Genomic DNA, 19,323 nt, shown 5'->3' with positions numbered 1-19,323 from the left:
AGAGGCTGGGCTGCCATTTATCCCTGCGGGAGTTGGCCAGGTGCCCTTTCCCATCCTCCCTCAATCCCCCCCATCGTGTCTTTGGGGCTTTACACAATGAAAATGACATTATCCAGCTGGACCCAGCTTGGTGCACGTTCACCAATGCGTGAAGCCCGGTACGCACCCCCGGCTGCTCTGGCGGCATCTAAACCAGAACACGGGGAGCACTAAGCGAGGGCTCACGTTATTTAAAGGGATACTGCCCTATTCATGTACACTGCCAGCCCCCCTTCCCCCCGCAGCCCCGCTCCCACCCGAGCCCTGTTCCCCAGGTGTAACATCCTGAGCAGATGTCTCCTTGGCCTGAAAAACAAAATGCTTAAACAAGCCCCACCAGGCCAGAAACGTCGCTAGTCTCCTTGCATCCCCCAGGGCTTCCTGCTCCCAAGCAGCCCATCTCTGACACTGGCATCTCCATGCCACGCACAGGGCAGCTCCGAGGGAATGCTGGCACGGCTGCAGCAGGAATTAATATTAACCAGCCTTGATAACTCCTAGCATGCACATGACACTTATTATTTCAAAGGAAGTCAGTCTCATTAGCCCCCATTTTACAGATGGGGAAACTGAGGCACGGACATGCCAAAGGTCACGCAGCAGTGCCAGGAATAAAACCCCAGTGTCCTCCGGCTCGAGGCTGCGGTTGAGCCACCACCCATCCTGCCCCTTGGGCAAGCCCCTTCCGTTCCCCTCCTCTGAGAGCGGCTCTGGGGAAATACTCTGCCCGTGCCTGATTCAGCACTTTTCCCAAGTGAAACTCCCCACGTTTTCTCAGTTTCCCCAGTCGCATGGGCACGAGCCGGCTTGTTCCTCCAGCAGCGATGTCATCCTGGTCCCCTCCCAGCTTTGCATACAGGGCGGTCTCAGAATTGGTTCCCCCCTCCACGCTCCTGCGAATCTCAGGGCTCCCGGCGGAACAGCAGAGGAAAACTGGGACAACCGTGTGCCCCAGGGAAGCACGGAGGGCCCGACCCGGCTTCCAGATCTGAACCCCTCTGCAGGCCGGACGGCTGAACCAGTGGCAACAGACACCTACCTCGCTGCATGTATATCTCCATGGACTGCCTCCATCATCCTGTCAGCTGCCCTCTTGCAGCCCCACAAAGATCTCCTTGAGCTCTCCCTACTCAGCACTCTGTCCAGCCCTCCCGGGCACGCAGAGTATGGAATGTCACAGCGGTGTCTACACAAGGGGTCAGGTTGACCACTGCTGGCAAAGGAAATAAAGTCCCTATTGTGTTGAATCCATTCATTCTCTACTTATTTAAAAAAAAAGTGAGATCACTAACCAGGTAGCCCGGGTGGGGTGGGGAAGGAGGGAAGGACAAGGCCACATTGCTTATTGTAGCCACATTACACATCAAAGCTGTTTGAATGACAGCTTTCTGTTGCTTGGGCCATCCTCTGAAGCGGAGTGGCTGGGTGCCCGGAGCCTCCCCCCCCCACCCGCCCTGCCCTGCCCCGTTCAATCTTGGGCATCTGGGTGAGGAGGCTATCGGACTTGGTGAGGAGGGCAGGCGGTTATACAATGGATGCAGCGGCGGTCTGTGCTTTTGTTGCCTTTCCTGCAGCTCCACCAGACACTTGATCATGTCCATTTGCTCCCCCATTAGCCTCAGCATCTTCTCCTGCATGTTATGATCATGCTCACTGAACGCTTTCCTGGCCTCTGCCACTGAATGCCTTCATGCATTCAGCTGGGCCCTGTCAGTGCAGGAGGACTGCATGAGCTCAGAAAATGTGTCATCGCAAGTGCGTTTTTTTCACCTTCGAATCTGCGATAACCTCAGACGGAGATGTTACAGGGAGCATAGAAACATTTGCACCTGCAGGGGGGATAAAAAGGAAGAGTAGAATTTAAGAAGATACATTTCTGAGAACAAAAGAGAGACTCTTTCACAGTGAATCAAGCGATTCACAGCAGACAGCAATTGTGCTTTAAATATAAGGTCGCATTTTGCCTTTTATATTGAGCATCTGCCGGTATGGTGACACATCACACACGGCTGGGCAACTAAATTCGGTTTCCAGGCAGCCATGGTAAGCCAAAGGGTACATGGGGTTGGCTTCTTCCGCCTTCATGACATGTGGGAATGGTTTCAAACTGCAGCGCCCTCCTTTCTCATAGTAAGCAATGCCGGTTGGGTTTACCGTTTAAAAGGAGGGGCTGCGGTTTTGGGGTGGATGTGCATCACACCCCTCCTCCTCACACCCCTCCCCGAGAGGTGGTAGCTGTGTCGGTGGGAAAAGTTCTCCTGCCAACACAGCGGTGTCTACACAGGAGGTCAGGTTGGTATAACTACTTCGCACAGGGGGTTGGTTTGTGTGGATTTTTCACCCCCCCTGAGCGATATAGTTATACCAATATAGGTCTGCAAAAAGAACAGGAGTACTTCTGGCACCTTAGAGACTAACACATTTATTTCAGCATAAGCTTTCGTGGGCTAAGGTCTGTAGTTCAGACCAGACCTCAGTTGTATACGTGGTGGTGGCAGCATCAGCAGCCGAGGAATTTCTCGATGCCATCTCCCCACCTCCCAGCCCTCCGGTGGGAGTTGAACTCACATGAATGCTCTGAACTCTGGGCCTTCGCCGACCAAGGACAGCAGCTGTGAGTGGGGTGCAGGGGAGGGAAAGGGCAAAGGCAGGAATCCCCACCTCAGAAATGACCAGGGGGTGGGGAGCTCCATAGCCTGATGGGGCAGAAAGGCCATAGGGCACCCCTCCCCCCAGACGCTTGCTCTGGGCCCTACCTGGTGAGGGCCCGCAGCCTGGGCCCATCTCCTCCCTGCAGAGCTTGGCCGCAATGCTTGTCTTCTTGATGCTGTGGAAGGAGGCAGTGTGGGGCATGGTGGCATGGATGAGGAAGGCCATCTCCACCACCAAGGGTCCCCAGCTCCCCTGCGGCAGGTGGTGGGGGACCCTCTGCAGTTGCCCAGCCATGGCAGGAAGAGGGGGGAACTGCTCAGAGCTCTCAGCTGCTGTAGGGAGTGAGGGGACCCTGCAGCAGCCGAGCCCCCCATTGGCAATGGGGGACCCTAGACATCCCACTTGCTGCAGGTGATGGGGAACTGGAGCTCCCTGCTGCTGCAGGGGGTGGGACCCCTCCCCACACAACTGCTCAGCTGCCATGGGGAGCAGGAGACTTTGAAGTGGGGCAGCGGCAGTGGGGGAGCCGGAGCTCCTGCAGCAGTGGGCACTGAGCTGAACCCGCCTCTCCATTTTGTCAGTATATTTTTAGTGAAAGTCAGGACAGGTCACAGGCTTCCGTGAATTGCCCGCGACCTGTCCATGACTTTTACTAAAAATATCTTTGCCTTACTCATGGGCACAAGCTTTCGAATCGTGGTTTTCCTATTTCCCAAATTAATGCCAGATTTCTTTTCCCTTTTTATTAAAAGTTCTCTTTGTTACACACAGACTCAGTGCTTGTGAGAGGGGATGTATTGCCTCTTAGAGGCACCTGGGGTGGTCTGAAGTTTTCCCAGATTACAGGGTTGGAGTGTGTCGGGTTTGGTCACAGAAATCCCCTTGGGACTGTCACCTGATGTGCTGAAATTACCTTTGAGCCTGTTTTCCTTGCCAACTTGGGACTCCAGAACCCTGCCTTGTTGAGCCGGACACGCTAGCCTGCTGCAACACAGACCATGGGACTGGGCCACACCCCCATAGCTGCAGACTTTAATTAAAAACAGCTCAGCAGTTTACCTGTCTCCAGCAACCAGACACCCAGCTCCCAATGGGATCCAAACCGAAAATAAATCTGTTTTACTCTGTATAAAGCTTATACAGGATAAATTCATAAATTTTTCACCATTTATACCACTGATAGAGAGATATGCACAGCTGTTTGCTCCTCCATGTATTAATCACTTACTCTGGGTTTATTAATAATCAAAAATGATTTTATTAATTATAAAGAGTAGTATTTAAGTGGTTTCAAGTAATAACAGCCAGAACAAAGTAAGTCACGAAGCAAAATAAAACAAAACATGCAAGTCTAAGCCTAATACATTAAGAAACTAATTACAGGTAATATCTCACCCTCAAAGATGTTCCAATACGTTTCTTTCACAGACTCCTTCCTAGTCTGGGCCCAATCCTTTCCCCTGGTACGGTCTTTGTTAGTTCCAGCAGACATCTCAGGTGGTAAGTAGGGGTTTTCTCATGACCGGCAGCGCTTTGTCCTGCTCCACCCCCTTTTATAGCTTTGGCATAAGGTGGGAAGCTCTTATCTCTCTGAGTCCCCACCCCTCCTTCTAAATGGAAAAGTACCAGGTTTAAGATGGATTTCATTATCAGGTGACATGGGTACATGTCACTCTAAGACCCCTAGTCTCCATTCCCCATGGGCTGGCCCACACGTACACAGGGAGGATTTCAAGTAACTAAGGCTGTTTACAACTGAGTGTTTCTGGAGCACCCTTAATGGCCTCCACTTAATATGTTTTTCATCAGTGATACAAGGTTATATCTTATTCTCCTAACTCCGAATACAGCAATAATACATGCAAACAAATAGGATGAACACACTTAGTAGATTACAAACTTTCTAAAGACACAATGCAAGGGGTGTTTAGAGTAAAGTATATTCCAGTTATATCATATTCATAAGCATATTTCCATAAAGCATATGAAGTGCAATGTCACAGGGGGCTCCAGCCGGTTCGGTTTTGTATTGGAACCCCTAGGTATTGAACCCGGCCCTGGTGGCTGCCGACTCCGCCTGGCAGAAGGGTTAGTCCTGGCAAGAAAAGCAGAAAAATGACAATAGGTTCCAAGGCCACTGAGAGCGTAATGTGCAAACTGGTGGGTTGTCTCTGGGAGGAGACACACAAAGCCCCTGGTTCCTGACCCATAGGGATAATGGAGCCAAGGGAAATTCTTCACGGTGCTGACTGCTCATTGGGGATGATCCGTCTGCACTGACAAGGATTCAATCCCAGGGGACAATCTGATCTATTCAGATCATTACACTGCAAGAGCCAATGCCTGTCTAGTCCACAGTGAGTGACCCCTGGAGCTCCCAGGAGAGCCAAGGGAAGGGAACACGGAGGTGCCAGGACAGGGCATTCTGTTCTGGTGCCCAAGACATCTAGGATACTCCTCAATAGTGACCGACTCTCACTGACACTTGCAGTGATGTTCCCAGCTGACTCATAACCAATCCTGAGTCATTCGGGGGGCAAAGCACCTTTACAGCAGTGATGAGACCCAGCTAGAGAGGACTGTGTCACAGGCTGATACTGGAACAGAGCACAGAACCTCTTACCGTCTTGGTGCTGGTGGTGGGGACAGCAGACATGGATAGATCGTATGTCTGAGATTTCGTGCTGAACATTCGGAATCCCTTGATCCATCTCCTGTACTCCTCTCTCACCTGGAGAGTGAGGGATACGGTCACTGCACTATGTAACTAACGCTGAGAAGATCAGACATGGCCACCGCGAGGCCGGTGAAGGTGCTGGGTGGGCACATATGGGCCGGGGGCATTACCTGGCGATTGAGGAGACAGTGCACCAGGAAGATGAAGGCTCCCTGCAGGCTGTTGACGATGGTGAATAAATACGCCATGACCGTGGCTGCTGGGCCGACTTGGAGGAGACCAAGGCTCCATGTGCAGCCCAGAATGAAGAGCTGGGCGATGGCTTTAAAGGTCAGTAACCTGGGTAAAGGCAGATGGCGAGATCCCGTTACAATAAGCCTATGGAGAGCGATTGGGTCAGGAGGATCTGGGCAGAGTGGGGTGGAGCTACCGTCCCTGGCTTTCCTGTGTGGGACAGGGTTACTGTCAATGCAAACACACTGGGAATTTGTTCCCATGGATCCTAGATATGTTGTTCCCCTCCTGCAATCCCTCACACCCTCCCAGTGCCAAGGACCCTCCAAACCAAGGCATCTGACCCTCCAGGATTGTTTTGTTGCCGTCTCACCTGTGGTCTCTGAGGGTGGACACATCTGCATTGAGGGAGGAGAGACTGTTTCTCAGGATCCACAGGGTCAGGGCAAAGAACGTTATATTTATCTGTGGGAACAGTGGGAAATATTTCCTGTAAAACATCCCATCTGGGGCCGGTGACTCCAGCAGAGGCAGAGAACGATCCCAGGGGACCGAGCCGAACACTGCAGAACCGGGGACTGCTCATTTCTGGTGGGAATCATCCCCTCTCCTGTAATATCCCCTGGCAGCTCTCGGAGCCTCCCCATGCGTGGAGCTAACAGCACAGCCAGGGCTGAGATGGATCAATGGGATCACAGAGGTCAGATGCTGCTCCAGTGGAGTCAGGAGTTATTTTGGGTTTACACTGGTAACTGAGAGCAGGATGAGGCTCAGAGATTCTAGATTCTGTCTCTAGAATACTTCCTGCCACTTTCAGGCTGTAACAAATTCCCTGCCCCCCAAACTTCCCCAGGTGGTTGGGAGAAATATGTAGGGACATTTGTTCCCCCCCTCCTACAAAAACCACTGCAGAGTTCAGCCCTCTCCCATCCTTGTTCCTTGGGTCATTACCTAGACTAGATCACACTCTTGTTGTCTTTACTTTGCAAAACTCCTGAAGTCCATGGGAGCTGTGCCCGAGTAAAGGCTGTAGGCCTGGGGATACAGCACAGGGATTAATCCCGGGACTGACCACAGCAGTTGAGCCAGGTGGGACCTAACTGGGTCTTTCCTTGTGTTTATGGCCACGTTCTCCTCCCTGCTTCACTGAAATCAATGGGGTGGCAGAGGTGAGAGGAGAATGGGGCCCTGTGGTTCTGGGAGGTACCCACCAGGATTATGACACAGACTGGACCCAGGAAGCTCCAAAGAAAGCCTCTCTCCGGGCTGAGCCAGCAGCTAGCGGGAGGGAGGAAGAAGAAGGTGACGTTAATGGGATTACTGCCCTTTTTCAGCCCCGGGGCAGAGAGGGGGTGTCACAGGGCAGCTGGCTCTCAAAAGGGAGATGGATCTCAGCCTGCCTGGGACATGGCTGACTCTCTTGGCCTCGCTGCACAGAAGGAAGTGGAGCTACCCTGATTTACACCAGCTGAGGATCTGGCCTGGGGTGTCTAGAACACGCCACGCCCTGTTTTAGTGAGTCCCTCACTTTAGAGAGGGGATCCTCAGGGATCTGCACACAGGAAGAAGGTGCATTTGTTTCCTACCCACCAGCCCCACAAACCCAGCCTGGGAGCTGGGAGTCAATCTGGGATCTTTCCCACTTATTCTTCTGCATCATCAGTGGGGTGAGGAGTGCAGATGTCTGACAGGTGGGCAACTCAACTACAGCACTCGGGGCAGCTTAGTGTCCCTGGGGATGGGAAGGGTCCCAGGGGGACATTCAGCTCCCAGGCAGGGTGAGCAGGGAAATCTTGCTCCTATCTCGGGGACTCTCCTTTTGCCCCAGCACCCCCACGAACATGATACAGTTCTGTGGTGATCTGGAAGCCTACTTTCGCCGCCTCCGACTCAAAGAATACTTTCATGATAACACTGAACAGCGCACTGATACACAGATACCCTCCCACCAACAACACAGGAAGAAGAACTCCACATGGACTCCTCCTGAGGGTCGAAATGACAGTCTGGACCTATACATAGAATGCTTCCGCCGACGTGCACAGGCAGAAATTGTGGAAAAACAACATCGCTTTCCTCATAACCTAAGTCGTGTAGAACGCAATGCCATCCACAGCCTCAGAAACCACCCTGACATTATCATCAAAGAGGCTGATAAAGGAGGTGCTGTTGTCATCATGAACAGGTCTGACTACCAGAAGGAGGCTGCCAGACAACTCTCCAATACCCAATTCTACAGGCCACTTTCCTCAGATCCCACTGAGGAATACACTAAGAAACTGCACCATCTACTCAGGACACTCCCTACACTAACACAGGAACAAATCAACATACCCTTAGAGCCCCGACCGGGGTTATTCTATCTACTACCTAAGATCCACAAACCTGGAAATCCTGGACGCCCCATCATCTCGGGCATTGGCACTCTCACTGAAGGACTGTCTGGATATGTGGACTCCCTACTCAGACCCTACGCCACCAGCACTCCCAGCTATCTCCGTGACACCACAGATTTCCTGAGGAAACTACAATGCATTGGTGACCTCCCAGAAAACACCATCCTAGCCACCATGGATGTAGAGGCTCTCTACACTAACATCCCACATACAGATGGAATACAAGCTGTCAGGAACAGTATCCCTGATGATGACACAGCACAACTTATTGCTAAGCTCTGTGACTTTATCCTCACGCACAATTATTTCAAATTTGGTGACAATATATACCTCCAGACCAGTGGCACCGCTATGGGCACCCCCATGGCCCCACAATATGCCAACATTTTTATGGCTGACCTGGAACAACGCTTCCTCAGCTCCCGTCCACTCATGCCCCTTCTCTACCTATGCTATATTGATGACATCTTCATCATCTGGACCCATGGGAAGGAGGCCCTGGAAGAATTCCACCATGCTTTCAACAGCTTCCACCCCACCATCAACCTCAGCCTGGACCAATCTACACAGGAGGTCCACTTCCTGGACACCACCGTACAAATAAGCGATGGCCACATTAACACCACCCTATACCGAAAACCAACCGACCGCTACGCCTACCTTCATGCCTCCAGCTTCCACCCCGGTCACACCACACGATCCATCGTCTACAGCCAAGCACTGAGGTACAATCGCATCTGCTCCAACCCCTCAGACAGAGACCAACACCTACAAGATCTTCACCAAGCATTCTCAAAACTACGATACGCACACAAGGAAATAAAGAAACAAATCAACAGAGCCAGACGTGTACCCAGAAGCCTCCTGCTACAAGACAGGCCCAGAAGAGAAACCAACAGAACTCCACTGGCCACCACCTACAGTCCTCAGCTTAAACCTCTCCAACGCATCATCAGTGATCTATAACCCATCCTGGACAATGATCCCTCACTTTCACAGACCTTGGGAGGCAGGCCAGTCCTCGCCCACAGACAACCTGCCAACCTTAAGCATATTCTCACCAGCAACCACGCACCGCACCATAACAACTCTAACTCAGGAACCAACCCATGCAACAAACCTCGATGCCAACTCTGCCCACATATCTACACCAGCAACACCATCACTGGACCTAACCAGATCAGCTACAACATCACCGGCTCATTCACCTGCACGTCCACTAATGTTATATATGCCATCATATGCCAGCAATGCCCCTCTGCTATGTACATTGGCCAAACTGGACAGTCACTACGCAAGAGGATAAATGGACACAAGTCTGATATCAGGAATGGCAATATACAAGAACCTGTAGGAGAACACTTCAACCTCCCTGGCCACACAATAGCAGATGTAAAGGTAGCCATCTTACAGCAAAAAAACTTCAGGACCAGACTCCAAAGAGAAACTGCTGAGCTCCAGTTCATTTGCAAATTTGACACCATCAGATCAGGATTAAACAAAGACTGTGAATGGCTATCCAACTACAGAAGCAGTTTCTCCTCCCTTGGTGTTCACACCTCAACTGCTAGCAGAGCACCTCACCCTCCCTGATTGAACTAACCTCGTTATCTCCACACTGATATATACCTGCCTCTAGAGATTTCCATTACTTGCATCTGAAGAAGTGAGGTTCTTACCCACTAAAGCTTATGCTCCCAATACTTCTGTTAGTCTCAAAGGTGCCACAGGACCCTCTGTTGCTTTTTACAGATTCAGACTAACACGGCTACCCCTCTGATACAGGGAAATCTTGGTTCAAGTCAGACCCGGGGTGAGCCGGACAAGCGCATGGAAGCCACATCCCAGCTCCCCTTCGGGATGGGCGCTGCACGTACTGTTTGGAAGTTCCATAGCCGTCAGGATTCACCGCTGCAGAAATAGCCACCACCAGGGCTGGGAATCCATAGCCAAACGGGTACATGAATCTCTTCTTGAACCGGCAGGCGCTGGTGTAATTCACGACCTTCATGTTCCTGACGGTGAGGAAGAGAAACAGCCCCTCCAGGAACATCCAGCTGAAGCAGGCCAGGAAGAGGTAGTGTAGGAGGCCAGCAATGACAGCACACGCCACCTGGGGGAGACAGAGAGCCCAGGGACACTGCGGTGGGGAAGGGAAATGCTGAGTGTGGGGGAGACCCGAGATTAGTGGTTAGAGCAGGGGAGCAGGGCTCAGGGAATCCAGGTTCTGTTCCCAGCCCTGCCACAGAGTCCCTGGGTCACCATGGGCAAGTCACTTAGGAGAGGAGTCGAGGGACAGAGAGACTGTGACATAAGGATGGAACTGGCTGAACTCCAGGGGTTGGGGACACTCAGACCACTATGCCCAGGGTGAAGGGGCCTAATGGGATGGAAACATCTCCCCGGGAATCCCCCCTGTGCCCTGCACAGCCCAGAATCCAGGGATCACAAAGGGGTTCAAACCACACACCCCAGCCCTGCCCTGAGGAACAGAGCAAGGGAGAATCAGGCCGTACCTGACTGCCGGTGGGAGTCACCGGGATGAGGAAGAGCAGGTCGGCCAGGAAGAGGCAGAGGCAGAGCTGCAGGTGGAGGGAGGTGCTGACGTTGCAGATGGAGCGGCACAGGAGGAAGGTGAGGATGGCGAGGAAGAGGCACAGCAGGGAGAGGGTCAGTCCCACGTAGGTGATGATGGTCAGTGGGTAACTCTCCTGTAACACAGCAAAGGGACAATCACCAGTGACCCCAGCCCAGCCCCCTCGGTTCCGACTCAGCCTTTTCCCCAACAAAGCCTCCAGTCGCTCCTGGGAGAGCTTTGCCCACGGCTGAGTGCGGAGCTCAGGGTCCAGCCCCATGATCGAGTCTCACGGTGAGATACCGTCACTGTGGTGGGAGCCATTAGGACGGCGAAGCTGGAGAGATGGTCACAGCTGCAGGTGGTGTGAGTGCTGTTCGTGTGCACGCCGGTGCAGCCATCTGGAGACCAACTGCCGCTTTGGGCCTCTACTTTCCAGTAGACGCAGAGAGCCTCTTCCTCCTCTTTTTTGGCCTGGAAACACAACAGAATCATCCTCATCCTCACAGGACCACAGAACGTCATTTCTGTTATCACAAGTCTATAGCAAACCTGGGGTCACCTACAGCTCCACGGCTCTCCCCACGCAGCCCCCAGTGCCCACTGGGGCCATCCCAGTGACAGTAGAGAGAGAACGGAGAACCCACTGCTCCAAAAGCACAGGCCCTGCTATTGGAGCAAAAGGGAAATAAATCCTTGCTAGCTGTTAGCACTATAAGGAACGTGGCACATGGCTGAGCAGTTCTGACTGCATCCAGCAGAGGGCAGTGCTGTGTGCACACATACACATATGCACCCTCACCACTTCATTACTGTATCAAAGTGTTTCATGCTGATTCCCTGAACCCCAATATCTATAGAAAGCGGCTTTCCAGTTATTCCAGCTCAGGGGAGAGCTAGGCGGAGTTGTTACCCTACAGCACTTTGCACGGCCATGTGTCATGATGTGACCCCCGGTAACCTCCTCTCTTAAAACAGCCCCAACGAGTCAGGAATAAGGAGGCCTCCTCTTCTCAGGACCATTGGGAGCCAGAAAGGCAGCACGGTCCAAATGCCCGGCAGGAGATGGTGCCGTCTATAGGCCCCTCTGGAGCCCCAGATATGGAGCAAAGCGAGAGGCTCTTCCTTCACGCACCTGTCTGTGGCGCAGGGTGAAGTTTGCGGGTCTGGAGAGGTGAATGGGTCTCCCATCTCCAACAGCCCCACTCACCACCCTGGAGTTGAGATGACTCTTCTCCAGCTTCCCACCAGCCGGTAGATTTCCCTCGCTGAGACGTCTCGCACTGATGATGGAGTCCAGGTTGGAGTAGGAAATAAAAGCAGCAGCCCCCAAACCTGCTGGGAGAGGAGATGATCCCTCGTTAGGGAGCTGGGGACGCTATGGCAAAGAAGGAGCCGGCCGGGTGCCCAGGGGTCACAGTGAGTCTGTGGCAGATCTGGGAATGGAACCCAGGATCCTGGCCACAACTCTTAAGGTTTAGCCACTGGACTGTGCTACCTCCTCCCTCGGAGCCCCCAGGAACGCGCCCGGCTGGAAACGTCGAGCTGCAGGATGCAGAGATGAAGATACAGATTTTCTCAGTGAGACCAGGAGAGGGGCTGGCCAGGGATGAGCTTCCCCTGGTGCTGGAGGATTCGGGGCCCTGAATATGGCAGCTGAGGTACACGTTACCCTGGTCCCCACATCTCCATTTGGGGGTCTGGCTAGACTAGGGCGTCCCTGCCCTTTCCATTCTCTGGGCCCACTTCATACCAGAGACTCTCTCATGAGCCGTCTCCCCTCTGCCCCCAACTCCTCACTGCTCGGGGCTCAAGCTGTGGGACAGGCAGGAACGAAGGTGTCAGCTCCATGGCCACAGCCTGAGAACCACTGGCTCAGCCAGCAAGGAGCCCTCCAGGGCTAGAGACAGAGGCCAGGGCCCGGCCTGGGGATCCAAGGGGAGGGAGGGAGGAACGGGGGAACCCAGACTGGGGTTCAGTGCCCAGGAACCGCTCTGTGCAGTGGTTTGGGCCCTGGGAGTCTCCATCCCCAGGATGGTACCTTGTGTGGCTGCCCTGGTGACTGTATCACAGGGCACGTCCATCGTCTCCTCGTGAGCTCTCAGTGTGAAGACCTCACTGTCCCGGCTGCAGTTCCCTGTGACGAGCCGCGTCTGGACAGCTGCGGGGGGTGGGGGTGAGGAATGACAGAGCCCCTCGCTGTGAAACCACTTCCCTGGGAATCTGTCCATTCTGGGCCAGATCCACCCCCCTCCCACTCCACTTGGAGCCGGGGGGCTTCAGGGCTCTTCCACACTGTTGGAGGGGGAAGTTTGGAGCTCCCTGCCCGAGTTCCATTGATCACCCCCAATATCCCCTCCCCACATCCTGGCTGTGTCTCCATTGGGATGCTGCGTCCCCAGCAGGGGGAGGAGTGGGAGTGGGGGGAGGTGACTGGCTCAGTGTGGCAGCCACTAGTGGTCGAATGCCAAATATTACATTTAAAGCCTTCTCGGCCATTGCTGTTGCTCCGGGGGCACTGGCGGGACTGGGTTATATTTCCTGGGGCAGGGGCAGTGCTGGTCTGTGTCTGTACTGAACACAGGCTCACATCCACAATGGTATATAGGCTCTAACTTCCAGTGGATTTGGGGCACAGTGTATAACCCCATATCTCACGGCAGCCAGCAGGTGGCGCTGAGAGCCACACGTCCCCCCTCACCCATAGACTCTGTCGTCATATTCTGTGTTCTCCTCTCCGGAGACAGGAGCGCAGTGGCCAGCGCGGCCAGTTCTACGCTCTGCAGCAGGACTGTCAGGGCCAACCCCATGTCCCCCTTGTCTCCGCCATCCGAGAGGGAGGTGCTGTTCAGGAGGGCACTGAAACGGAGAGTTGCTTCCTGCGGACAGGAAAGTAAAAGCTCTGGGAGTGAGGAGCCTGGGGGTTCAGATGCCAAGTCCCGTGTGTTCCCAGGGGGCATCAGGCATCACAGCCTCTCCCAGTTCAGGGGGCTGTAGTGCTCTCAGAGGGGGAGCCCTTTACAAAGGGGGTCCACTGAGGCTGACTCAGGACCCCACTGGGACCTGAAGCCAACTGGGGTAGAACCCTTTGTCCTTCCTTCTTCACTCCCACTCCCCCATTCCTCCATTACAGATGCCAGGGAACAACATTGTCACAAGCCCACGGCTTCCTAGGCTGTCTCTATGCTGCATCCGGCAGCTGCTCAGAAATGTCTGGCAGGGCAGGGACAGAGCCCAGATCCTGCTGCCTGAAAAACTTAGGTCACTGATAGATCAGCTGAGGAGAATCCCCATTAACTGTTAGCAGTATAAAGAACAGGAGTACTTGTGGCACCTTAGAGACTAACAAATTTATTAGAGCATAAGCTTTCGTGGACTACAGCCCACTTCTTCGGATGCATATAGAATGGCACCTCTGATGAACAACAACAGTTCTGAACACTAGAGGGCGCATGTGGGTGGACAAACACAAATGTGCACTCACACCATCAGAGGGCATGTGCGCGCAGACACAGACAAACACCACTAGAGTGTGCATCCCCCTCCCCACAGCAGGAGGGCACAGATCTTTTCTGAAGAGTATCTACATGTCTCCCTCCCCCAAGATGAGACTCCTAACCCGGCACAGCAGCAGGCAGGGCTCTGGGGCACACACAGGGGCACTAGTCTGCAGGGCACATTCAAGAGATGGAGCCTCTCACCTCCAGTGATAACGCCGCACTCCCGTCTCTGCACGTGGACATCAAAATGTCTAATGTTGAATTAAAGAAAGAGCAAAAACTGCTGCTTCTGCTGCTCCACTTTCCCTGCAGAGAGACCCAGGGCAGAGGGTGAGTTCTGCAGGCGCTGAAGGGCGACTGACATTGGGATTTCCCTTATGAAGGGCCTGATCCTGACACACCTCATGAAGTGAATAAAGCTTTTATAGCAGACGTGTCCAGGACATGTACGATGGTGCTGTTGCCACAGCGCGAGGTTCATGTGGCGAAAGGGAACAGTTTCTAGTAACAGCTGGGATACATCAAGGCTTGGGACTAAGCCCCTTTTTGTTCACGTCGGTGCTGGAGGCATTGACAGAAAGCAGCCAGAGAGTGGCCCCTGGCACATGCCTTTTGCAGATGACGTAGTGCTCGTGGGGGAGAGGAAAGAGGAAGTGAAGGAAGATGCAGAGAGACATGGAGGTGCATATTGGAAAGAAACGGCATGAAAATCAGCAGAAGAAATCAGAGTATATGGTCTGTAGAGTCAATGCTCTCCTGCGGGAAGACAATGGGCGTGTAAGTCTGGGACCAGCCACTAGCAAAGCTACAGAAGTTTTAGAAGGTTCGATATCAATTTGCAAACCCCTAGAAGATAATAAGGTGATAGGTAACAGTCAGCATGGATTTGTCAAGAACAAATCCTGTCAAATCAACCTGATAGCTTTCTTTGGCAGGGTAACAAGCCTTGTGGATAGGGGGGAAGCGGTAGACATGGTATACCTTAACTTTAGTAAGACTTTTGACACTGTCTCACGTGACCTCATAAACAAACTAGGGAAATACAACCTATATGGAGCCACTCTAAGGTAGGTGCATAACTAGTTGGAAAACCATTCCCAGAGAGTAGTTATCAGTGGTTCACAGGCAAGCTGGAAGGGGATATCGAGTGGGGTCCCACAGGGATCAGTGTTGGGTCTGGTTCTGTTCAATATCATCATCAATGATTTAGATAATGGCATAGAGAGGACACTTATAAGGTTTGCGGACGATACCAAGCTGGGAGGGGCTGCAAGTACTTTGGAGGATCGGATTAAAATTCAAAACGATCTGGACAAACTGGAGAAATGGTCTGAAGTAAATAGGATGAAGTTCAATAAGGACAAATGCAAAGTTCTCCACTTAGGAAGGAACAATCAATTGCACACATACAAACTGGGAAATGACTGCCTAGGAAGGAGTACTGCGGAAAGGGATCTGGGGGTCATAATGAATCACAAGCTCAATACGAGTCAACAGTGTAATGCTGTTGCAAAAAACTGAAACCTCATTCTGGGATGTATTTGTACAGTAGTTCTCCAACTTTTCTACTGCTGACCCCTTTCACATAGGAAGCTTCTAAGTGCAACCCCCTTATAAATTAAAAACACTTTTTTATACATTTAACACCATCATAAATGCTGAAGGCAAAGCGGGGTTTGGGGTGGAGACTGACAGCTCGCGACCCCCCCCATGTAATACCCTCATGACCTCCTGAGGGGTCTCAACCCCCAGTTTGAGAACCCCTGTATTAGCAGGAGCGTTGTAAGCAAGACACGAGAAGTAATTCTTCCGCTCTACTAGAAGGATGAGGAGGATCGAGTCCCAGCAATGAAAAGACAAACACAGAATTGCCCTGATCTTGGATGGGGTTTATAGGGTTCACCGTAATACCAACAGGAAAGGTTTTTGTCTGGGAATTTCCATATTGGTGGTACAAAACACAGAGCAAAATCCCCAACAAATGAATGATGGGTTCAAACGTACCTGCAAATTGAAATTCCTGCACGTTGCTTTGATTCCCTCGAACTCAGCGCTGCAGTTAATGCTGGGGGCTTGGAGCGATGGGAAGAGAGGAGCAGACGTTAGAGCTTTCATATCAGATTTTCATCTCAACTCACTCTTGCCTGAGGGAAAATCCCCTTCTCTTCCCAGCCCCGATGGCTGCTGTCTGTCCACATGCCAGTCTTGTGCTGCCAAGAGTTTAACATGCGGCTGCTACAAAACTCCCTCCCTTCCTCCCCGTCTCACTCTGTCTCTGTCTCTCCTCCATTTACACTCCACTTTGCCTGTCCCTCCTGCTCCTGTCTCCGAGGCTTCTAGACGTGTTTCCATCTATTCTGCAGAGAGACCTGCTGGGTACAGACACCTCTGCCCACTGGGGAGAACCCACCTTTACACGTGCCTTAGCCCCGCTGCACTGCCGGCTGGGAACCACCCGAGGTAAGCGCCACCTGAGCCCCCTCTGGCACCCAAACTCCCTCCCAGAGCCCGCACCCCGCACCCCCACCCCAACGCCAGCCCTGAGCTCCCTCCCGGAGCCCAAGCCCCCTCCCGAAGCCTGAACTCCACACCCCCACCTGCACCCCAGCCCCATTCCCCAGGCTCAGCCTGTAGCCTGCACCCTCTCTCACACCCCAACCCCCTGCCTCAGCCGGGGAAAGTGAGTGAGGGTGGGAGAGAGCAAGCGATGGAGGGAGAGGGATGCAGTGGGTGAGGCGGGGCCTCGGAGAAGGGGCGGGGAAGGGTGTTTGGGTTTGTGTGATAGACAGTTGGCAACCCTAGGGAAGAGATGCCTGGCCCCTGGCAGCCCTGCTCACCCACTCCCCAGCCTGGCCCTGGAGTGACCCCTGCTCCACTCCCAGAGCCAGACATGGGCACGCTGGTGGCTGTGGCTCTGAGAAAACCGGAAACATCCCAGTGGATGGACAGGCTTGACTGGGGGGACGTGAGAGCCTTGAAGCTAAGCCCTCCCTGTCTAGGCTTGAGACCTAGAGGGACCCTGTCCATGGCGGGCAGGTGCACCATCCCAGACCAGTTCCCAGATCGCTGCCTCCTCGGGCAAGACCTCTGTCTGTGTAACCTCAGGCCCTGCCCAGCCCCCCCAGCTGCCCCCTCCATGCCCCCCACGGCAGGACCCACCTTCGCACATGCTTGAGTTCCTGGTGGAGAGGACATAGCCGGCCTGGCACTCACACCAGTAGTGTCCGTTGGTGTTGATACACGTGGCCTTGGGGCCACAGATACCTGGGTTCTTGTGGCACTCATCGATGTCTGAGAGGGGAAAGCGGGGGAGGGGGGTTACACACACGACGGCTGGGGGCACATGGGGGGCGAAGGACCATGGAGGCACCCCACCGATTGCAGGGGGGCGTGGTCTGTCGGTCCGTCTGTCTGCTCCATCTACCCCCCCCATTCCATTCTCCTTTCTTCCCTGCTATTTGCAGTGCCCCAATCCCTGCAGCACAACCCCTCCCCCACCCACCAGATCGGGGGGCCCAATGTTTTCCAGACCAGGACCCTGCGATCCTCTCCCTGCACCAGCCCTGACAGAGCAAGGTTAAGGCGGGGGGGTAGGGAGGTGGCGATCAGCCAGTTAAGCTGCAAAGGGGAAGTGACTTAGGCTGCGTGCAGGACGCTAGCTAGAAGGAAGCTCGCCTGGGAGGGGACAGGTGGGGCTTCTATACAGCCCGAGGGCTGGGCCCAGTGGTGGGGGCCTGAGGTGAGGGGGGCTAGGGGCCCTGGAGGAAGGGTTTTGATAGCAAGGATAGGAGAGAGGGGTCTGACTTTGAAAGGCTCCCCCAGAATGGGGATCACAGCGTGACCTGGCCGGACGGCCGAGACACGGGGCAGCCACGACTCCGGAAGCGGCAATGGTGGAAGAGAAGAAAGGGGGCGCTGAACTGGAGCTAGTCGTCAGAAGGGGGCGCCACACTCAGCGTTACAGACCCCAGCCCAATGGGTCCCCTCCCCGTTCGGGATACACCCAGCACTACCCCTCCCATGGCGCACTAGGAGAAGGGTGGGTGGGCTGTGCCCAGGGAAGTGCAGGGGAATTGGGTGGTGTCCCTTTAATCTAGTTTCTTTGCTCTCTGGTGGCGCTCACAGGGGTCGATGGCAGAAGCCCGCAGACCCCCAGATGCGGCCAGGCCCTGCACGGCTGGTAAACGGGTTGTTTGGAAGCCAGCTGGATCCAGGGGATCCCCCTACTCCTAACACTGCGCAGTGAGCAGCGGCCCAACAACGTCCATTCCCGGACCCTGCTGTGACCCCCAGGCCCAGGGCCCCGCGGGGCGAATCCACCGAGCCCTCGGACGGATGATGCCAGCTTGACACTCGCTGCCGATCCAGCCTGTGGAAGCCGAAGCCGGAAGAGACCCGCCCAGCCTGACCCCCAGCATAGCCCCAGCCGGAGTCGCCACCCAGCGGGTCACCAATCCGGCCCCAAACGGAGGGGACTTTACTGCCCTCCCTGCCTCCTGGGGCCTTTCACCGCTGTGGAAAGTCTGATCTGACAGACGGGCCCCGCCCTGCCCGGGCACAGAGAGCCCTGCCGTGATCTAGCCAAACGCTGGAGGGCTGTGCATCCGCCAGGCTGCCAACATGGGTAGCGCCAGCTGCCAGGCAAAGGGGGATACACAGGTTTGTCAGGGCTCCATGGCGCAGTGGGGTCACTCACCCCGTGCAGGGAGTTGGGTTTTCTACCTAGGGACCCAGCTTGTGCGGGCAGAGACGCACTCATTCTGGCCAGCTGAGCTCTCCCCAATATTTATCCAGAACGCTTTGCTTTAAAGATTGTCCAACACAGAGTCCTCGGCTCCGTCTCAGCCCAGTTTGCTTTGCAAAGACCTGACCTGCCCCCACCTCAAAGCTCTGCTACGAAAGAGCATCTTGGGCTCTGATTGCAGCTGCAGGTTTTGGGGGGATGTTGCAGCTTCTAATGACATCCCCAATGCCCTACGCTCCTGCCTCAGGAGAATTAAGCACCATGGCAAGAGACATGGCGACGTTCAGTCCCCGGCCTCAGTTTCCAATGTGTAAGACAGGCTGGGAGTCAGAACAGACACTGCCCGGGTGTGGTGCAGAGAAAGAGTGAGACCTCAGGGCAACCTGGTTAGTTTCCCCATCCATGAATGCTGGTTAGTTTCAGAGATCTTGGGTAAGCTCAGTGGCCGTGCATTAACAGCATCGCCAACGCCAACCAATCAATAAAAGCCCCAAACCGTGAGTCAG

The 19,323-nt window shown here is 54.0% G+C and overlaps 1 protein-coding gene across 3 annotated transcripts in view; it reads right to left on the bottom strand.

Annotated features, from left to right (window-relative positions):
* Positions 1-3,925: 3,925 nt before the first annotated feature.
* The window catches only part of LOC101943492 (adhesion G protein-coupled receptor E3-like), a 33,749-nt gene continuing 18,351 nt past the window's right edge, over positions 3,926-19,323 (bottom strand). Inside the window, exons 6-19 of one of the 3 annotated variants that reach the window (XM_065576110.1) lie at positions 17,233-17,364; positions 16,078-16,145; positions 14,275-14,379; positions 13,275-13,452; positions 12,615-12,734; positions 11,709-11,911; positions 10,877-11,047; positions 10,515-10,709; positions 9,876-10,111; positions 6,814-6,880; positions 5,976-6,067; positions 5,539-5,707; positions 5,315-5,422; positions 3,926-4,786 (exon numbers count right to left, since the gene is read on the bottom strand). In XM_065576110.1, coding sequence (XP_065432182.1) covers positions 4,781-4,786; positions 5,315-5,422; positions 5,539-5,707; positions 5,976-6,067; positions 6,814-6,880; positions 9,876-10,111; positions 10,515-10,709; positions 10,877-11,047; positions 11,709-11,911; positions 12,615-12,734; positions 13,275-13,452; positions 14,275-14,379; positions 16,078-16,145; positions 17,233-17,364 — 1,850 coding nt within the window. In that variant the 3' untranslated portion in view covers positions 3,926-4,780. Of the gene's footprint in view, positions 4,787-5,314; positions 5,423-5,538; positions 5,708-5,975; positions 6,068-6,813; positions 6,881-9,875; positions 10,112-10,514; positions 10,710-10,876; positions 11,048-11,708; positions 11,912-12,614; positions 12,735-13,274; positions 13,453-14,274; positions 14,380-16,077; positions 16,146-17,232; positions 17,365-19,323 lie in introns of those variants that run through there. The other 2 variants (XM_065576111.1, XM_065576112.1) reach the window with 2 other exon arrangements.

Source organism: Chrysemys picta, chromosome 22 (assembly GCF_011386835.1).
Source record: "Chrysemys picta bellii isolate R12L10 chromosome 22, ASM1138683v2, whole genome shotgun sequence".
Classification (NCBI taxonomy): domain Eukaryota; kingdom Metazoa; phylum Chordata; order Testudines; family Emydidae; genus Chrysemys; species Chrysemys picta.
The sequence above is the reverse complement of the archived record's forward strand: the minus strand, read 5'-3'. Positions and strand labels throughout refer to the sequence as shown.